Source organism: Mus caroli, unplaced genomic scaffold (genome assembly GCF_978045245.1).
Source record: "Mus caroli unplaced genomic scaffold, Mus_caroli_1 scaffold_11, whole genome shotgun sequence".
NCBI classification, from domain to species: Eukaryota; Metazoa; Chordata; class Mammalia; order Rodentia; family Muridae; genus Mus; species Mus caroli.
In genome coordinates, this window is record NW_028227266.1 from 82,292,282 (window position 1) to 82,314,440 (window position 22,159).

The 22,159-nt window shown below is 44.1% G+C and overlaps 1 protein-coding gene across 3 annotated transcripts in view; it reads left to right on the forward strand.

Annotated features, from left to right (window-relative positions):
* The first annotated feature begins 14,433 nt into the window (after positions 1-14,433).
* Positions 14,434-22,159, forward strand: part of Sh3bgrl2 (SH3 domain binding glutamate rich protein like 2) — a 52,529-nt gene continuing 44,803 nt past the window's right edge. For 2 of the 3 annotated variants that reach the window (XM_085827784.1, XM_021172115.3), the window contains exon 1: positions 14,434-14,633. In XM_085827784.1, the coding sequence (XP_085683910.1) occupies positions 14,589-14,633 (45 nt within the window). In that variant the 5' untranslated portion in view covers positions 14,434-14,588. Of the gene's footprint in view, positions 14,634-18,916; positions 19,035-22,159 lie in introns of those variants that run through there. The other variant, XM_085827785.1, reaches the window with a different exon arrangement.

Here is a 22,159-nt window from a genome sequence, read left to right on the forward strand (position 1 = left end):
CTCTGAACCTGTAAGCCAGCCCCAATTAAATGTTGTCCTTATAAGAGTTGCCTTGGTCATGGTGTCTGTTCACAGCAGCAAAATCCTAACTAAGGGCCATATCTCAAGAGGTTGACTGCAGAGTGCTTCTCATAAGGACACCTTCAAGACCTTAGTGCCTAGGTCGAGTGAAGAGCATGTGGCAGGTGTAGAGTAAACAGACTTCCCTCATTGTGGGGCTCCTAGAGCACTGTGGACTGAGTACTCATGAGTACTCATGTCCTAGGAAACTGGACCTTTAGAAAGTGTCTAGTGGAAGACTAACTTACAGGCAGCTAGGATGAGGGTATTGAAGCCTACACCCACCATGACACACCCACTCCAACAAGGCTACACCTCCTAATAGTGCCAGTCCCTGAGCGAAGTGTATATAAACCATCCCAGGAAGCAATCAGGCATAGAAAGGGTGCCGATAAACACTCACTGAATGGTGATTGGATTATGATCTTGAGAGCTAAGATTTGAACTTGTACTTCCTGCAGGAGTCAAATGCAGGAACTTAGCAAAACTAGAACTTCATTTCATTGCATCTTAGTACCACATTATTAGTTTATAATAATTGTGACTTTAAGGAGGTCTAGATTTCTTATGATACACAACAGGAAGGGGGAAAATCTACAGAATTGTAGTATGATTTTGGAGAAAAGATATTATTTTTTTTCATTCTTCCTTCTCTGTTTATGTATGTTTGGTGGTGGTGGTGAGGGATGGTGGTGGTAGTGCTGGTAGTGGTGGTGATAATGATGGTGGTGGTGGTGATAGTGATGGTGGTGGTGATGGTGGTGGTGGCATTGGTGATAGTGATGGTGGTGGTGGTGATAGTGATGGTGGTGGTGGTGGTGGTGGTGATAGTGATGGTGGTGGTGGTGGTGATAGTGATGGTGGTGGTGGTGGTGGTGGTGGTGGTGATGGTGATGGTGGTGGTGGTGGTGGTGGTGATAGTGATGGTGGTGGTGGTGGTAATAGTGATGGTGGTGGTGGTGGTGGTGGTGATAGTGATGGTGGTGGTGGTGGTAATAGTGATGGTGGTGGTGGTGGTAATAGTGATGGTGGTGGTGGTGGTAGTGAGAAGTGATATATGTGCATGTGGAGTTGTTGGTGCATGGCTTTCTTCACCAATAACTTTTCACCTTATTTACTTGAGTCAGGATTGGTCTCTGAATCTGGAACATGCCAATTTGGCTGAACTGGCTGGTAGGCAGGTAAGCCCCGCAGATCCTTCTCTCTCTGCTGGGAAGTGCTGAGATTACAGGCGTGAGTCTCCACAACTGGCTGTTTATGAGAGTGATGGGACCGCAGCTCAGGACCTCTTACTGGTGTGGCAAGAACTTTACTGACTAAGCCATAACACCACACCACATCACACCACACCACACCACACCACACCACACCACACCACTTTCTCCTCCTCTTACCCCTTGTGGTAGTTTGAATAGGTATGTCCCCCATAGATCCATACCTTTGAAAACTTGGCCAATAGGGAGTGGTACAATTAGGGGTAGCCTTGTCTGAGTCGGTATGACCTTGTTGGAGAAGTGTGTCACTGTGGAAGTGGGCTTAGAGGTCTCCTATCCTCAAGCTACATCCAGTATGGGACATGGCCTTCTGTTCTCTATGGATGAAGATGTAAAACTCTCAACTCCTCCAGCACCATATTTGCCTGATGCTGTCATGTTTCCTGCCATGATGGTATGGGATGAACTTCTAAGACTGTAAGCCAGCCCCAATTAAATGTTTTTCTTTATAAGAGTTGCTTTGTCTCCTCACGGCAATAAAACCCTAACTAAGACACACCCCTGCTTCACCTTTCCTTGCCTTTGAATAAATGTTATATTTGATAAAAGGCTTCTGCTCACAGGACATGTTCAGGCCCTAAAGGACTTCCTATAACCCCAGCAAACAAAGGTACTGAACTGGACACCACGTCACCCTAGAAGTGTGGTGCCTGCCAGTGCCCTATCATGAACACTCTTGAATTGAGGAACTACAGCATAAAACTGCTTCATCAACAGGATCTGAAGTTGCTAGATGTTGCTGTGGATCTCTTTTCCTTAAAGATGTCATTTCCTGCTCATCCTAAACTTCAGATTTGAAAAGAGGATTCCCTAGACATTCTACATATTTTTAGTTTTAGAGCTGGAAGTTTCTTTGAGAAAGAGTTTAAAGTGTTTCCACCAGCAAGAAAAAACATCCACATAGGATTCCCCCCACATACCAACACCTAGCCCTCATCTCTGTATGTTCTCTTGTTTGTTGTTTATCATTCTTAAAAACACACACACACATTTGTGTGTATTTTGTTTGTATGAAGTGGGGACTGAGCCCATATGACAGAGAGTGCCTGTGGAGGTCAGAAAACAACTTGGTAGATTTAAGTTATTTTCTTCCACCAAGTGATCTCAGGGGTCAAATTCAGGCCATCGGTGCATTCCACTGGTCTTACCTCAGTACATGTCTTGCCTCAGTGTGTCCGTCTGTCTCGGCTGACATCACTCTGCCAGTCAACCTGAGTCTGAGGAAGTGACAAGAAACAGTAGCACATCACCAGAAGTATTTTGGTTTGTTTCTCTCTATGGAGTCCTGGTAAATGCAGCTCAGCTATGAAATGGAAGGCAGACCAATACATGCGTGTCGTTAGCAAAGAATCCTTCTTCACATGTCCTTTCACGTGCTTGCTTTAGCAGAAAAACCTTTCTCCTGGGTCTGCTTCAGCTAAACGTTCCGTCATGTGTTTGTCCCAGCAAAACACCATCGAACACAACTGACTTTCCAAAGAACCCTTAAGTTTCCACTTCAATAGTTAAATAAACTTAGTGAATCTAGAAAGATTTCCCATCGTCAGGTGCTAAAGAAAATTGGCAGCTTGCTTGACATAGATAAGGTCAATGTTTCCCAACCTGAGTCTAAAAGCCCTTTAGAGATCAAATGACCTTTTGACCAGGGTGACCTAAGACCACAAGAAAACACAAATATTTACATCATGATTTATAACAGTAGGGAAATTACAGTTATGACGTAGCACCAAAGATAATTTTATGGTAGGGGTCACCACAGCATGAGGAACTGTATTTAAGGGTCATAGCATTAGGAAGGTTGAGAACCACTACTTTAGGCAAAGCCATTAAAAAAGTAGAGAAAACAAGCAATTCCAAAAGAGAGAGGAAATAAGATACAGTGGAGAGAGGCACTGTGGGTGGTGGTGGTAGAGAATGAGACCAGGAAAGTTAAAATATAAAACACACTATGTACTAAGAAACATATTCTGCCTTACACACACAAATGCCCTATCATCTTTGGAAGCCCAGGAAAAACCTTTCCAAATCTGTTTATGCTTCAAACTGTCTTGTGAAAGGAGAAAATTTCCCTCAAAGGGTTGTCATCAGGATTAAGTGTGACTACACCAGCAGAATGCCTCTTCTAGTTCCTGACACTCATTAAACGTTTGACAAATTATTTTTAACTCCAGAAGCCCTTGGATCTTCCAGTGTGGGCTGTAGCTCACAGTTCCACTAAATGTCAAATTTTTCTGGGTTTGTATTTTCTGATATTTTGTATTTGCATAGGAAAAAAATCTGTTTTCTAAATATCCCCAATTTCTTCAGGTTTTATTTGATGATTATGTGGACTGCAGCCGCCTCCTTCTGTTGTGCTTGGAAGGCAGCAGAGCCCTGAACAGCTGTTGGTGACATTTTTTTTTCCTCAGCAGAATGGCCCGGCATGGCTCCCATCAGATGGCAAGGTCTGAACAACCCAGGAGAAGCAGGAGCTCATTTGCATGGCAGTCCTGCTCATGGCGTGACTCCTGAGCACTCCGGGGAGAAAGATGCAGAAAAGATTATCTGTAGGAAAAGCCACAGTGGCAGAAAATACAGGGAGGTTGCAGAGGCCCTGGGGGCCAGTAATGAGGCCAGGCAGTGTGGCAGATCTCCTCTGGGTCCTCTGTACACGTTTTCTTTCTCAGTGTATTCTCATAATGACTGTGTGAGAGTCGTTTACCATCCTTGTTAACTGATGAGGAAGATGCATCTCCGTGACATTAATTGCCTTGCCCAAGATGTGCAGAAAAGCCTTGCATCTGTGTCTTCCTCATTCTGGAGCTCAGTCTCCTGGGAAGAACGAAAGCCTCGAGGAAGCCAGACCTGACTCTAGCAACCTCTGTGCTCAGGGCCTTGCTCTCATCCCTTGTGGCATTCTGAAGTAAGAGAATATGGTCTCCATGCTCCCTTCTGCTTCTTGTGTGCTCCCTAGTCATACTGGGAGGGACTCTGATTTTTCAGAAAAGAAAAGAAAAAAAAAATGCATGGACTGTTTAAGTGGTTCTCAACCTGTAAGTCATGATCCCTTTCACAGGGCTCACCTAAGACCCTCTGCATATCAGATATTTATATTACGACCATAACAGTAGCAAGGACAGTAATTTTATTATGGTCAGGGGTCACCACAACATGAAGAACTGTAGTAAAGGGTAAGCAAGCATTGGGGAGGTTGAGAACCACTGGTCTGTTTGTTAGGGACCAGATATTATCTCTGATTCTATTTTGTATGTGAATTTTCACTGACCTTTTGGTTATGAAAACATCACTTTGATTCAATAACCAGGAATACTTTGCCATTTTTGATTCTTTGGTATGTATATGCATTAACAACTAGGTTCATTTTTAACATCAAGGAATAGACACCTTGGAATTTCACCTCTGCAAATTTCATCATGAATTATAATGAACACTAATAAGCTGCTTTTGCTATAAGCCATTGATGCCACCCTTGGGCCCACAGAGTCACTAAAGCATGAGGAAAGCCTGACATGGATGTCTTCATTTCCGTGTGTCTTCTTTGCTTCAGATCAGACTCCTGCTTAACTTTGAACAGGCTTGTCAATCACCAAGGTGTGTCCATTTTAAAACAGGTAATACCTACCTTGTGTCATTTCTTAGGCACGGACATTATCAAGTTAAGAGTCATTGTTCTAAACCTACACACACCTTAGAGTACAAAAACTCCAAATCCTTGCAGGACAGATCACCCCTAAATATGAGTTAAATTTTCTCTGATGGAGAGGCAGAACCCTAAAGCAAGAGTGTCATCGCACAGGAATCAGATAGCTCCTCCTGCTAATTCACCAGATGAGAAGATCACCACTACAGTTTTGAGCCATATTTGAAGCAAGCTTTAACCAGGATGATGGGCTCTGGCCAGGTACATTCCTGGGATCCCAGAAAATGGTAACGAATCTCATTTTGCTGAGACTTACAAGGGCAAACCCATAAGGGCATAAATTTCCCACCAAGTCCAACCAGGGGCAAGCATATATCCTGACATACTTCCTGCCTACATACTTCCTGCCTACATGTGATCTAGCACATCCAGTGGAGCTAGGTCAAACAAACTTGTTTCTGGGAGCAGAAAGCATGTGGCTTGTTATCTTCCATAAATAGCCTCCAGCATATCAGGCAGGAGATGCTGTCCTTGGGCAAGGGGCTTACAGGTTAAGGCATTTTTGTTTTATGGATCCCGTAGGCACAGTAATTAAAACTTAAAATATAACACCGGCTCCGACCCTCCCAAGAGAGGACAGTGATACCACCTTCTTTGGACCACTTTGATGACCAAACCCAGAGAGAACCAGATGCATTTTAAAAGACTGCTTCTCTTTACACACCTTGTGCCCCTGACATAATTCTTCATCTTTAAATCTAAAGCTCAAGTCAGTATCTCACAGATGGATGGAATCTCCTCCCCTGTCCTTCTTCTTGGTTTTGCATATATTACACCTAGAAAACACCATTAATTTTTTGTTTTCCATCATTAAACCAGTTTCCTTTTTATCATGTTTATGCATGTTTTTAACAGTGCATGCCTGTCTTTTGGTTGCTGTGTCAGGGCTCAGCAGTTCTGTGCTCTTGCTCGTCTCTGAACAAAGCACTTCAGCTTGTGTCACTTTCATGTGGGCCTTTTGCTTTTTTAAAATCCCCTCTTGTCCTCTCAGACATCTGAGGTTTGACTCCAGCTAAGGCTTTCCAGATGGGCTGAGCAGGAAATGCCAGGTACAACTGAGGCCTACAGGATGCCCACTGACAGCCCCACTTACCCTTGGAGGAGATGAGGGCAGATAAGGACCTGGCTGCAGCTGCTGCTGCCGCTCTCCTATTAGACCATTTTCAACCCTTGGGCTTAACCCTGTTAAGATGGAAAGATGAGAAAAGGTGGGGCTTTGGTGCAGCCTCTAGTAGGTACAAGCGGGAAACACTTTCCTCTAAGGTGATCTTCGAGTTACGCTTTGGATTTTACGGAAAGTGAGGAAGGATTGTGCTGCATGATGAAGCTGAAACTCCCATTTTCCAAGCAAATGCTTCCTAGTTCTCAGGGTAGTGTTGGGCGCATGCTTATCAGAGCGTTCTCCCATGACTTTTCCAAGCTCCTCTCCAAAGCCTGCAGCATACAACTCCCCCGCTTTCCTCTTCCTGTCTTTGGGTTTCTTTTTGTTCTTTTAATGTTTTTTCCTTTTTTAAATAGGGAAGTATGTCTTTATTGTTTTATTACAGTGGAAGAAATTGATGTTTGGCGAGAGTCTATAACTTTCTCAAATTCACAGAACTTGCAAACAAGGACACTTGCAAAAGACTAAGCAAGGCTGCAAACGCAGTCGGACTCAAAGACTGTGTTGCTCTTAAAGAGGACCCTTGTACTTCCACATTGCTCTGGCTTGGGCGTGGCTTCTCCTCCAAGGGTTCATGTGCTGGTATTCAGTGGGGGAGGGCGTGTTGAGGGATGGACTGTTAGGAGACTGGGCTGGAGATGTAGCTCAGTGGTAGGGCTCTTGGGCACATGGGCTATAAAGGGATGGAGAAGCTCCAGTCTCTCTCGTACCTGTTTTATCATCATTCTCTCATCTGGTGTGGTATTCTGCTACTGTGGCGTCATCCACCATGAGGTCTTATCAGAAATGGTACAATTGCTGTGGAACCTCAGGACCTGTTAGCTTAATATCCCTCCTCTCCTTCTAGTCATCCAGCCCCGGGGATTTCACAGTAGACACAAACAACAGACTTCAATCACTAACTCATCTTAGACACTCACTGTAATGGGTAGAGTTGTGTCCCCATCCCCTAATTTACATGTTGAATGTCCACTAACTTGCAGCACCTTCCCTGAGACTGTGGTCCGAGATGGGGCTGTTAAAGTGGAGATTAAATTAAGCCCTGTGTACATGCAGACAGAGGCTAGAGGTCTCTAACTGACTTGGAGACAGGCTAGGCTGGCTTCCCAGGGAAGCTCAGGAATCCATCTGTCTCTGCCTCCTCAGCCCCAGGATGACAAGTGAACTCTGGCCCTCATGCCTACATGGCAAGCACCATTACCGAGTGAGCTGTTTCTCCACGCTCTTTCTCTACCAACTGAAGAAAAAGCAGAGGGAAAGCAGAAAGGAGGAAGAGGAGGAGTGGTAGTTGCTCTTTGGGCAGCTAGTGAGCCTACATCTATGTAAGGTCAAAGTGATAGAATCTCATCAAGAGACAGGAAACAGGCTTCCTTCATTGGACACTGAGGCTGCTGGTGCTTTGACTGGGACCTTCCAACCCACGGAACTATGGGAAATAAGTTCCTGCTCTTTGCATCTTCTTAGACATATTGTTTTTTTTTTTTTTAATAATAACTAGATGTCACTACTGTTGCTGGAAGCTTGTCAGGTTTAGCCAGGTCAAGCTGACTTGAAGCAGAGGTGGATGGGGGAATAGAGAAGCCTGTCTTTAAGACTGACAGGGTGTTTACTCAGTACTGAAAAATGCCATCTCCGGCACTGGCCATTCCCTGAACTTGACTCTCAGGCAGGCACTTGCATACACAGACAGACACACAGACACATCCACATCCACACCCCCCCCCCCACACACACACACTCACACATAGCCCTACTCCTAACAAATGAACACAGGCAAAATGTAGCAAACAGTTGGAAGCAGACACTGGGGATGTTTTAACTATCCAGACTATAACTTTTCTACTGGTAACTTTGCTCAGACTACAATGATTTTTTTTTCACTTACAGCTTTCACTTTAGATAAGAATGCAGAAACGTTATTAACATTTTCCTGGGCTTGAAAATTATTAAAAATTGCTAAAGAGAGGAGTTTGATGGGTTACTAATGGGGAGCAGGTCTTCAGCAAATAATTTGAACGAAATCAAACGGGCTGATCTATTTCTAGCAAATGTACGCTGTGAATAAGATGACAACCTATTTATTTCACTATGCTGCTCTCTGAAGAAGAATTTAATGAATTTTTCAAACATGTCAGATTTACAACAAGAGAGAGATTAACACCAGATGGCCTACCCTCCATTAGTGAGTACTTTATCTTGTCAAGGACTGAGAGGCACCTGGGTGAGATCAGAGGCTCAGAACACAGGTATACTGCACTCATAGGGAAGCTTCCCTGAGACCTCAGTGTTAAAGGGATTCCACGTGGTGCAGGAGGATGCAACTTTAACCCCCAAACTCTGGCTGTGATGTACGGATTTGGGCGCTGCACTCTGATTGGACAGAGGTAGATACCAAGGACTGAGAGGAATCATGAGCTCCTGTCAAGTTGTTCTGTGTTCTAATTTACCCTTTGGTTTCACTTTTAGGAAAGAGTTGAGGAATTAAAAGAAGACTCGGTTATTCTCTCCAAAATTGTATGTCTTCTGGTCTTAAATATCAAGGAAAATGCCAGGCACAGTGGTACATGTCAGAAATTCTAGCACTGGGAAAAGTAGAGATAGGATCAGTCCAAAGTCAGCCCAGGTTATATGAAACTGCCCTCAATGACAACAACAACAAAAACAAATGCACTAACACCAAATGCTCATACTTTTCATTTAGCAGGTCTTTCAAGACTTCAGATAAAACAATAAAAATATAATTGCTACAATAATTTGATTTTCTATAATTATGTCTCTCTATAAACATCTTCTTACATTTTTGCTGTTGCAATTGTCATAAATGGCCTTTATAAGATTGGCATAATGAGAAATTAAATCGAATTCAGAAAAGTCATTAAGAATGTATTTCTGAGGAATTGAAAATAGCTTCAGAATTCAACTAGAACCCAAATGTAAAATGTTATGTTTATTGTAACACGGTAATTGTTTACAAGACAGTAGACTAGTAACTAAAATTTAGAGTATTAGAAATTTCTATAATTTGTATCACTTAGAACTACTTAAGCAATAAGCAACTTTAAGAGACTATTTTTATGTCTAGATATGTATATCTGTATGTCTGTGTGTAGGTGTGGGCATATGTAAGTGCCTAATGAAGACAGAGGGTGGAGTTACAGACAGATGGTTTAGTCTTCGTGCATCAGTAAAGATCGAGATGACTTTGAAAAAAATCAGAATATTTCAAATGTGTAGGTAAATTAGATGTTCTATGCAGCCTATTCTGTTCCCCATGCTGGAGGGCATGAATGCTGCATGAATCTATGCCCACTGAGCCCTGCCTCGCCTGCCCTGTTTGTGTCACTGGCAAAATTCCCAAGGAGTGTTACTAACTGTCCATGCTTTACTGGGTGTCCTGCTCCACTTCAGGTGGAGTGACCTCCTTACACCAGTGCCAGAAAAAGGAGAGGGGTTAGAAAGCAGCAACTCCTGGGTAGGTACTGACAGCCATGGATCCATGAAAATAAAGACTGAGCGAGGCCACAGCAGCAGTCCATTCGCTTGAGTTTCTCCCTTTGTCACTGCCTCTCCTAGCATGTCTCCCTTTGTCACTGCATCTCCTACCCTATGCCAGTGCCAGCTTCCTCTCCTCACCCATTGTTTTAAATCTCTTATTCCCCCAACTCACACAGGGCTTCTTGCTCCCTCTCACAGCATCACAGCACCCTCTATCACATTTCTACTACCTTTTCAATATCACTACTATAACATCTTGAATGAGGATCTTGGTGGACCATGATGTATTATTGTCAAGCTCTGCCATTCATACTATAAGCTGCAATAGGCCATGTCGGACCAAGACAGAGATGGAACCCAAACATTGCTGACTACACAGATCAAGAGGCTCAAGTGTGATGCGAAGTGGCCAGATCAGAACGAATTGGCGGCAAACAAACACAGGTTTATTGGTGTAGCTCTTGGGTGATATTCACCGGTTCCAGGGCATGGGGACTTTGGGGCCTGAGAAATCTCAAGAAGGACCCAAGATGCACTGTTCTTACAGTCCCAGGCAAGTGGAAGAGTGATGCATGAGGCAAGAGCTGGCTTTTTTTTTTCCCCATATAAGGTCCTTGTTTGAGTGTCTGGTGGTTGTTCAGGAGGCTTTACAATGTGGGCAGAGCTGTAGGGAGTAGCTGAACTTTCCAGCTCGTAGTCCAACCCGGATGAATTGTATAGTTAGTTATCTGTCACTTTTCGCTATTGGCTATCCCTTAGGTATTATCACCTTTCTGAAACCTAAACTCTTTGGGTCCTGTGGTAGTCTTCTCACTTTTATACTGACTGATTGTGTCCCACCCCGTCCTTTTTCAATGCCTTGCTCTTTTTCCAATTCTGCTGTCTTCTCGTATACTTTCTTCCTTTGCTAAATCATAGGTTTCTACACATTGGGATACAGTCAGACACCAGGACTGCTCAACCTAGGGCCTTTCCATCCCAGCCTAAGGGCCTTATAGGTAGAAGTTAGAAGGTTTGTGAACATGACTGAAGGAAAAGATCCCATCTTTGCTTTGTCATTGAATACTAACTAAAGGACTCCAGTGTCTTGTCTTAAGCATCTGAGCGGTCTGTAGTAGCAACACAGACCGCTGGCTTTGTTACTAAGATAAGTCTCAATATTTTCCTGTTTTCAGATTGTTGCTAATGTCTTAAATGTTTCCCCATTATTACTTCCCACCCATGGTGGCTACCTGTTCTGGCAGCAGAGCTTCTTCCTGAAAGCAGTGACAAGGAAGCATACACCTGTACCAATGTGTGCTTAAGATTCTGATAATCTTTTTCCATAGTAGCCTTTCCTCTGTACTCTGAAACACCATTATGAACATTTCTTTTTGAGAAAGGATCCAGGGACCCCTGGTTTTCTCCTTGAAATGCTGAAGATCTTGGCAGATGAGCTAGCATGAGTTCTGAGGGAGATCAAGCCCAATGTGACACGGTTGCAACTCTGATATACTTGGTTTCCTGAGTCTTGCCCTCAAGCTTTACCTGACTGCTCTATCAAGAGATCAGACTCTAAGGAGCTCCAAGGTAACCTTCCAGTTTGTTTTCTAATGCTGGGTCTCTACTTTCTCACTTGGTTCTTGGGTTGAGAATATAGTTAGTGTTGCATATAATCTCTAGAAATCAATTTTTTAAACAGAGGTAGAAATAAAAGCAGAGTTGTTATCTCAATGATCTTTTAATCACCCTTGGACTATTACAGACTGAGTACAAAATTGTTTGGGTTCTTTGTGCAAAACAAAAGCCATTTGTGATGGCTTAAGCAAGTCAGAGAATTTATGATAGAGACAGAGGTGTGTCACCAGTCTGTGATAACAGAACAGGCTAAACCAGAAATGGACCAGCAGGTTTTCTCTGCAAAGGGTGAGTAGTGAAAGCAACAGACCAGAAGGACCATGGAGTCTTTTCTTATTCTGCCATAACCAATATGGAATGTGTGCCAAATAAAACTTTATTTGTAAAAATGGGTCGAGGACAAACTTGACAAGATGCAGGTTGAGAACCCCTTAACTCACAGCATAGCCAGGGCTGTTGTTGGTTCAGCTGTCAGTTCCTAATTGCGTTACTGCCCTCCTCTTACTGGTTTGCTCCTTTAGCACCTCTGGCTCTTATGAAGCAGACAACCGAACACGGCTTCAGTTACAGCTAGGATTGTGAACATCTCCCAACAGCTCATTCACTGAAGCCTTGGTCTCCAGTCTGTGGGGGCTCTACTAGGATGCAGTGGGACTTAGTGGAGGGAAAGCTAAGCCACTACGGACATGACTCTGGAGGCACACTGAGATCCACTTCCTTTTCTCTTCCTTTGCTTTCTGGTGTCATGAAGTCTGTGGTCTCGCCTCCTCCAGACTTGGTCTCCCAAGTGGTGGGATGCAGGCCTGTGCTACCACACCTGGCTGACCTTTACCCTCTTTAAGTTATCCCAGGTTGTTGAAAGCTTTTGGTGGGACTTCTAGGAATTGGGTATTTGTCACTGGGCTCAGACAAGGAAGTAGGCCTAGATAAGAGTAACAGTGAGCATGGGGCTTTGTTTACTATTTTGCTGAATTATTTCCTTATGTGATCTTTTTGCTTACTACTCTGCTTAATTACTTTCTTGTGTGATCTCCTTGTTTACTACTTCGATTGATTACTTTTGTCTTGGATATACCTAGAATTATATATATATATATATATATATATATATATATATATATATATGCACAGGCTGGAGAGAAACAACACTGCTTCAGCTCCGTACAGGCTGGAGTCAGGTTATAATTCTGTCTAACTGCTTTTCTTCTTTTTAAATCCTCATTCCCTCGCTTGAGACCCTGTTGACTGACTGAGCTGGTTTGGTCACCATGTGATTCGTCACAGCAACAGGAAGATGACTAACACAGTTCCTCAGAGCCCTGTGTTCTATGTCACAGCTCTGTGCTGCCTGACTTCCCCAGTTGCAATTCCAATTTGCTGACTGAGGAAATGACTTAGTCAATTTCTTTTCTCCATTTTCCTCAGAGCGCTTCTGAGTTCTACTGTTAAGCTGTTTATCTCCATTGCTACATTAATTCTATACTTCGGGGAAAAATGGTTCCTTTTGTAAAGACCTATATTTATACAGGAAATAATGTATCTACTTCTATGAAAATTATTTCATATTATATATGCCTTCATTTCCATGTTTGTGATAGCAAAAGCTAAAGAACATTTGCAGAGTGTTATAGCTACAGCAGAACTTATATTTAAGTTTTTAACATTAAAAAGAAATAAAGACCCACCAGGATTATATATTCTTATTCTACTAAGTTTAAAGAGGTCTATGACAAAAGTGGATTAAGATAAGCAATGAAGGGGCCACTGAGATGGCTCAGTGGGTAAAGACACTTGCTGCTAATCCTGACCCACACGGTAGAAGGAGAAAGTTGTCCCATGACCTCCACAAGTATGCTGTGCTAAATGGATCTACACAAACAAAAATATACATATACATACATACATACATACAAATAAAACTATTTAAAACATAAGCCACAGGAAAGGTTGGCAACTTGAAATATTAGTAAGCCTAAAAAAAAACAAAGTCCTTCAAGCAACCATTTGTGCCAGAAACTTGCAAACGTGGGAGACTTCATCACACAATTTCCTTCTCTCTAGAATTAATTAGCAGCATTCCCTGAACGCTGCTAAAGTCCCCTGGTGAAATGAAGAAAGTAAGTACAGTAGTGTGAGGGAAACTGGTTCACTTCCACAAAACTAGGAGCGGCTTGAGCCTTAGCCAAGCCAATACAACCTGCTAAAGCACTACTCCGAACCTATTAGCCACTCATGAAAGCTTTCTCTTTAATGGTATCCTCCTGGGATACCGCGCTGGAATGCACAGCGATTTCGAAAAAGGCACAGATTTGGCTCAACTGTAAATATCAGTAGGTGCACAGAGGCAAAGGCATTGTGCGGGGTAGGGGGGGGGGGAGGGAGGGTTCTGATTCCCAGTGTTGATAGGGGGGTTTTCATTTCTATCGGTACTTATTTTTTTCTACTACAATTACAGTTTTGCAAAGAAAAATAAAATATCGGTCTTGTTCTCATTTGGCTTTCCAGTTTTCAGTGTCTTTAGAATAAAGGTGAAAGCCTGTTTCATTTACTGAAGAGATTCCCTTTGCAAACTAGGTGTGGTGATGTATGCTTGTAATACCTGCTAGGGAGGCTGAAGGAGGAAAGTGAGTTCCAGGCCAGCCTGGGCTACATAATAAAACCGCCTCCAGGAAAAATAACAACAACACTCCTCTTCCAACAGTTTTTCAGGGTTGCAGGGGAAACAAAACAAAACACCAAAAGCTCAACCCACTGCCCTGCCTGTCCAAGCCCGTGAACTGCCAAGGTCTCTGGAGCGAGCCTTTGCGTGTCTCTAAAACAGTGGGTCGCCTCAGATCCATGGCTGTTTCTGATGGAGGATGCTCCACCCGTCTCCACCGCAAACAAAACCCAAGCTTGGACTATCCACCCAACCCTTTGTCTTGTTTGCTGTGTTCTTGTAAGCTGGCTTCCCGCCAATTAGCTTGTCCGGCTTCCGGGTCCTTCCTAAGCCACCTGCGTGTACGATTAATTCCCGTGAAGCAGGCGCGGGACCGGAGCGCAGTGCCTGGTCACTCTGGGCGCCAAGGAAACTACAACTCCCGTCAGCCCCCGCGGCCGCCTGGCCCCACCCGCCTCCCGCTCAGCCCGCGGCGGAGGCGCTGGGCTTTCATCCGCGGAGCGGCGGGAGCCAGACGCGTCGCTGCGGTCTTCTCCGACGGTCGCACGGGAGTCGGCAGCTACCTCAGTCGCGTTCAACTTCTGTGACCGAGTCAGCGGCGATCCCTGACGCAGCGAGAGGATGGTGGTCCGCGTCTTCGTCGCCTCATGCTCAGGCTTCGTGGCGGTGAGCCGAGCGGGCGGGATCGCGGGAGACGCGCGGCGCGTGCGCCCGTAGGAGACGCGCGGGCAGGTGACCGCCGGGCTCGGACCCGGTGGACACGCAGGGGTCACACGCCCCGCACTGGCAACTGGCGAGGGGACCCAGAGGAACCAGTCCCCTGCCGCAGCTGTTGGCTCCAGGGGCCCGTTGCTGAGTTTAGAGGTTCCGGACTTGGAACACCCCGTCGGCTCATGTTTCCTATGGGAGTTTAGACCACTTTGATTTGCTGACCTGGCGTTTGGAGGAAACCCATTTTTAAAAATTGCTCTTCATCCTCTCATCCCCAGCAAATCCTTTTTAGTTTTACACTTGTCCTGTTAGGTCGGAGTTAATTTATTTTCTTTGTCGCTTTTTTAGCCTAGGGTGTTACAAATACTTTTACATATGGCCCTTCCCTTGTTCCTCCAGTGCTGTGGTAAATTTCATTTTAAGAATAAATTGTGTTTTCTATTTTTAGCTACTCTGTTTGTCGAGTGTTGACTTCTTTTAGGAATATTGTTCTTTAGAAGAAGTTAAATAACTAGAAATAGTGCACACGTATACTAAGACACATGCAATGCACGTGTAGCGTGTCAATTATGTTTCATGTGATTGCTAAGACTTGATTTCCTTAGCTAAGAGTTAAACTACATCTCCAAAAGTCTGCTTTGTCAGTTACTTAATCAGATATAGAAAAAAGTACAAGAATGATTGGTTTAAAGTTTAGGCTGGCTGGTTGCCTGCTCAGTAGGCAGACTGTCTTAGAATTTAAGTGGGTGGGGTAGAAGGCGGAATAAAATACTACTTGGAAAATCCCCGTAAACTACTGAAGCTCTTAACCCAATCTTTTTTGATACAAGGACACAATAGCTGGGAAAATGCTGGCCTACCTGTATGTGCAGGCACGACGTGGTTCTCAAACTCCTCCCATTTTGCTATTGCTTAGTCATAGGTGCCTTTTAAACATTTTTCCCTGTTAAAGCTGAGCCCTGTGAAATGTACTATCTCCTAGATAGATTTATTGAAATGAATTCCTTACTATAGAGCTTTTGGTCTTTACCATGAACTTACCTGCTTCGGTAATTATTTCAAAAGCAGCTTACTGATTTCAGAAGCGACAAGCTCCTCCAGTGTTGCTCTTCGGTTGTGTTGGGAAAGTCACGGGTAAATTACCCGTCTTCTCCATCATGTATCCAGACTTGCATCCCGTAACCGATTTCATCAGTTCCAGAAACACACATGTATTTAGTGCCTGCCTACTGTGTGACTTGAGTCTGGGCTTTAATGTTTTGTGCACGGACCTAAGTTGAGGAAACAAGTTCTTGTGTGCTGCCTAGTGTGGGGACCAGTGGTGCCCGAGCTCTGCCCTTCTCTCTCTCATGTACCAGGAAGGCTTTTGAGGCACTCACAATTGTGCTGTCCTTTTAAAATGCTTTCGTCAGTTGAGTAAATGTGGGTACAGCTCATACCAGCCTATCCCATTTGAACTGCAGACTGGTGAACTTCAAAGTGCAGTCTTTCCACTTTGGTTTTTTAACCGCGTCTCAGATCCCCATGGTCTGATGTGGTTGCGTTCAGTTGGGAGCTTACCCTCAGTTACCACATAGGCACAGCACGGTCTGTAAACACTCATTATTCACTTTGCTCTGCTGTTTGGAGCCCCACCCCCCATTTTGTAATATCTCCTAGTTCATGTATAATTTTTTTCCTCTACAGCAATATTGACATTTTAAGTTATATAAAGTTTATGCTTATCTGCCAGAACATTGACTTCTTAGCCGTAATGAAGGTGAGCTCTTGGTTGGGGAGGCTAATGGGACTTACAACATTAAGCTGTGTTAAGGTTTTGCAGGAATGCTGTGATTTTCTTCTGCTGGTGTCGGGTTGACTGGTGGCACTTTTTTCTTTTTAATCCTGTACCTGTCTGTGACCAGCAGGTATATAGCACAAACAGTGTTAATGCCCACTTCAGTTTGGTTTTAGCTAAAGCGTATAAAACTGTAAGGAAGGAATGCAGCGGGATTAGACCTAGCTAAGTAAATCCAGGCAGTAGGATATTTACGCAGAGTGTTGAGAGAAAATCCTCCTTTCCTCTGGTTCCCTTGGGCTCTGGAGCTTCTGCCGTAGCAATGACTAACATGAAGGGGTGGGTGCCTCTTCATCCTCTCCAGCTGCAGGGGGAAGCCTGCTTGTACTAGGGAATAAAAGTTAGACCACATTAGACCATGGGCATGTTACTGTTATAGGGAGGACATTTTATTCACCTCTAAAAAAAAAATTAGAGTCGTAGAAAGGTCATTTAATATATTAATTTATTATGTATGTGTGCCTGACAAGGGAGATCTTGGTAACTTTGTCCAGGAAATATGTTAATGCGACTTTAAATTTAAAAGGTTATTTTCACTCTTGTACTAAACAGAATTTGCTTTGGCCTGCCCCTACCCTACCCAGCTCTGCCCTTGATCTTGGCAGGGAAGCCTAGGAGATTGTAGGGTGTGGTCTCTGTTCTTGAGGAATCCACAGACCAGGTGAGGACATCAGCTAGAAAAGGTGCAACCTTCAGTAACAACTCAAAGCTCAAGGACATGCCTCTCATGGGAACATTCTTACACGGCAGAAATGCCACAGGCTGCGGAGGGATGCGTTGTTGGATGTAAGATTCGGAGAGAATACGCTAGGATCATAAAATATGCATGTGGAGGCAGCCTGCAGGGAGAGGAGTGTGGGAGAGGGCTCCTGAGCCCGGTTTCTTAGGCTGGACGTGGAGGTGCATGGGGAGGAGGGATGAGCAGCAGATGGCCCCTGTCATCTTTGGATGACAAGGTGGACTCTTCAAGTTCCCAAAGGAAGCCTAGGAATTCAGACTCCACAGTGCTCAGCATCTTGGAGATGTTTTTAGTATCTGCGGCCTGTCTGCTGCTTGGAGCCTTTTGTCCTTCAGGTAGCAGGGTACTGCCCTTCAAGGGGAGACTTCAGGCATGAGATTTTTAGACGACTCCTTTCCTGCTTGCCTTGGACTAAAATTTATCAAAAACAAAGTCTTCACGGAAGTGAGATGTATGCTTTTTGCATGGATATCTTTTTACCACTTATTAGAGTTCTGTGGCTCAGTTGAGAGTTGGCAGGAAACCCACATCTACAGAAGTGAAATTCAACCACACAGTTTCACACAGAAGGAAACTTGGGCACAGAGGCGAAGTGATTTTCCCTAATGTCCTTTATGAAGTCAGTGCACAGTGAGATGCAAGTGGAAGCTGGATTCCTGCATCGATTGGTGTATTGGTGCGTGTGCTTATTTTAAGCATCGAAACCTCAGTGTCAGGCTGTGTGTGTGTGTGTGTGTGTGTGTGTGTGTATGTATGTGTGTACCTGTGTGCTGCTTTACACGCCAGTCTGCACAGGCCAGAGGAAGATATCAGATTTATCTGTTTGCGCTGTTTTATTGTTCTCCACCCTATTTCTTTGGGATAAGATCTTATCCTCAAACCTGGAGCCAGTAATCGTCCTGTCTCTCCTGCCTATAGCATTGGGGTTACAGGTGTGTGCAAGGCTTCCTTTCCTGGCTTTTTAGATAGGTGTTGAAATTCAAACCCAAGCCCTCATGGTTGTGCAGCAAGCACTCTTCCCCACTGAGCCCTAACTCTTGTACCAAGTCAGGTGGTGTTAGGTGCTCTATACCAGGATGGTCAGGAGAATGGACCAGGCCCAAATCATTGCTCTCTTCATCAAGCTCAGAGACTTGGCATGCAAGCCGAGCTGTCAAAGAGGACCAATGGTGGCTTGAGGGATGCATTCGTGAGTCGGGGAGCTGGGCAAGATGATAGTATATTATATGTCTCTGAAAGCTGGAGAATCACCATTTGGGAACAAAAGACAAGAGTTTGGGAAAGAAGCTTGGAAGTGGAGAGTTTGCTGTGGCCTTGTGTTAGGTGAGGTGGGTGTGAAGATCTTGCTGTGGCCTTGTGTTAGGTGAGGTGGGTGTGAAGATCTTGCTGTGGCCTTGTGTTAAGGTGAGGTGGGTGTGAAGGGGGAGGACAGACAGACACTGCTCAGAGTTGCCTAGCTCTCCGCAGCTGTGTACCATGCCTTTGTTGCTGTGCACAGTTATTATTATCTTAAGCATGCAATTAGCAGCTCAAGCTGTTGCTTCCCAGTAGAGTGTGTTCAGGGAAGCTCTTAAGTCAGAAAGCCTTAGAAAAAAGTTCTAAAGAAGTCAGGACGAGATCATGCCCAGTAACAGGACTCTGGGCTTGTTTGCTTGACTCTCACAGGAGCTAGCATACAAATGCGTGGGCTCTCCAGGACCTTTAACTTCTTGGATCTTCACTGTCCTTTGGCAAGACAGTTATTGCTGTGTCGCAGATGAAGAAGCTGAAGAGAACTGAGGTAAACCAGAGCATGTTCAGTTGCTGTCCTGATCTGGAGTCAAACCCCGTTTGACAGCTGGCTGGCTCCTAAGCTTCTAGAACAGAAATTCTCCCTGTGGTCTCTGTCCTCATGTACATTGTACCCTGAGAGAGAGGGAGAGGGAGAGAGAAGCACAGACACAGACAGAGACACAGACAGACAGACACATCCTGCAGTTTGCAGGTTAATCTGCACAAAGAGCTGCCCTGTGGGTCAGTCAGTGGCTCCCTGGCCAGAAACAGTGCTGCAGGGCACTGGTGGAGGAGTGAGGAGCAGGTTTCAGGATGAGGTTGTGCAAGGAGTAATCAAAAGAGGCAGCAATGACTTGAGAGCCCAAGCAGGTGGAGGTAAGGAGAGATTGTGCACTTGTTTCCTAGGGCTGTGGGCCTTGATTGTATCAGAATTAGGTTTCACTCTTCTTGCTGCTGGAGTTTGGAGGTCCTAGTGTTGATCTTCTGAGAACTATAAGGAAGACTGCCCCTCAGATCTGCTGGCAACTGTTGGCGTGTCTTGGCTTGTAGACATATCACCCGGATAGCCTTTTTATGTATTTATGTGTTTATGTGGCGTTCTCCCTGTGTGCATGCCTATGGCTTGGTGTTCAAATCCCGCCCCCTCTTTTTTTTTGAGTTAGGCATGTTGCAGTAGGGCCTACTCTAACGACCTCGTCCTAAGGACCTCATCTGCAAAGATCCTGCTTCCAAATAAAGTCACATTTACAGGTACGGGAAGTTGGTACTTAAGATCTTTGAGGTGCGTTTAATTCAGACTAGAGCCATATCCAGTCTGAGGGTTGAGCTGTACAGGCTGATAGAATTGTTCTCTTTAACTGGAAAGATTCTGGGCAGGTTCTTACACTGTAAGTTAGCAGATAGCAACTTGCATGGACATGTAGTCTATGTGAGGTTTCTGCTGGGAATGGAGATGTCTTACTATTGAAAGGGAAGTCCTGGCTTCTGGTTTTCTGTACATTTTAATGTTTCCCAATTTTGGCCATTCTACCAAAAACATTTAAATTTGTCCAAATGAGTATAAAACCAAGAGCATGGGATCCTCTGTGAAAATCTGGACTTTTTAATCCATTTGTGTTTGGATACTTAGAGTCAGCATTTCAAACCATCTGGCTAAGCTCTATCTTGACAAGTGTTGGTCATAGGAAATTCAGGGTGGTTTCTGCACTCCAGGCAGAATGTAAGACTACATCATTCTTGTTTTGGTTTTCAGTTTTTTAAAAATAAAACATGGGCTGGAAAGATGGTTGGTCGGTCTGTTCTTCCAGAGGTCTTGAGTTCAATTCCCAGCAAGCACATGGTAGCTTAGAACCATCTATACTGGGATCTGACGTTCCTCTTCTGGCATGCAGGTGTACATGTGTAGGTAGAGTACACATATAAATAAAAAGATAAATAAGTCTTTTAAAAAAACCACACAAACAAGGAGAGTTAGTGTGAAAAAGACTCAAAAGTTCAGTGGGAGCTCCTAAGAAAATGGGACTTTGTGTGTGTGTGTGTGTGTGTGTGAGTGTTTACAGGAGTTCACACACACAAATGTGGATGACCCCAGGTTATCCTTGGGTGTCTGCCTTTATCACCCCCACCTTACTATTTGAGAGAGGGTCTCTTACTGACTGTGAGCCTGGCTAGGGAGGATCAGGGATCCTCCTGTTTCCTCTTGACTCCTGTGCACTGGGATTGCAGGTCGTAGTCAGATTGTCTGGCTTTTTTGACACAAGTGCTGGACATGCACACTTGGGTCTTCATATGTGCCCAGTGAGCAAGTAATCTCTCCAGCACAGTTAGGGTTTTGGTTTTTGGTTATTTTTTTTTTTAATATTTCGTTTATAAAAAGTTATACTTCTCTCAGATTAAAACAGAATGACAGAATAGAAAGTCTATATTTACCAAGAGGTTTTGCTGCTTAAAGTGAAAATTGGCCTGATTTACCAATCATTACATACACAGAAATGTTAAGTATTATATTTTGAAATGCAGATTTTAGAAATGAGATCAAGAAATTATTCACCTGCCAAAAGTCAGTGTATGGAAACTCAGCAGACTGTTGGGAAGAGGAAGGCACTCTCTTCAGTGGTATCGCTACTGCGTAGAGGCCCAGGCTGCAGTAGATAATCTCCACCCCACCCGCTGCTCATTCAAGAAACTCCCATTAAATCCAGTGGAACAGGAAGACACAGACAGATAGACAGACAGATAGACAGACAGACACACACATACACACACACACACACACACACACAAAAGGAGAACCTGTTGGGAGGAAGAACGCATTCAGCAAGAAGTACAAGGGGATCACATGAGGGTAGAGGAGGGTGCAGCATGTGATCAGAATATTATATCCATGTATAAAACTGTCAAAAGATCAAATATTTAAAAATGAAAACCAACTGACTGTCTAAGTACACACAGAACACATAGGTTCATTACAGTTCTAAATAGGTTTGGGAAAGCACCCTGACTCTCCTGCAGCCGTACCCTGTCCCAGTGATGTGTCTGGCCTTTCTTTTCAATTTATCGAATTCTCTATCAGTTTCTTTATCCCCAAACTCTCCTTCACCCTCCTTTCTAATAGAAATACATGATAAAAATCCCACTTGTCTGTCTTTGAATTAACTACCCCATCTTTCAAATCCAATTTTAAAAATCATCTTTGGAATACCCAGGGAAACAAACAAACAAAACCTAAAATGGTCAGTTTGTAATTCTGAGCCAGAAGGCGACCTTCCTGGGCCTTGGCAGTCCTTTAGTGAGAACTGATTTCCTGGGGTTAGGGTTACTGTGGCTGCAGAGTGAGACACTTACATTCAGATTTAAATCACGCTGTGCATTCATTACTTTTCTTGGATTGACCTAATATTGCCTATCCATTATGCAAAAGAGAACTTTCACTTCCCTAATTAGAAATTCACTGAAAATCTGCTTTTGGTGTTCTGTTATGCTTTGGAATTTGATGTGTCACCCTAAGGCTGCTAGAGGTGATGGGGCTTAGTGAGAAGGGGTTAAATGGCCACTTGGGGGTCGCGCTAGGAAGGGGTAGTTGTTGTAGGACCCCAGTTTGTTCCTGTCTTTACCATATGAATTCTCCCATTT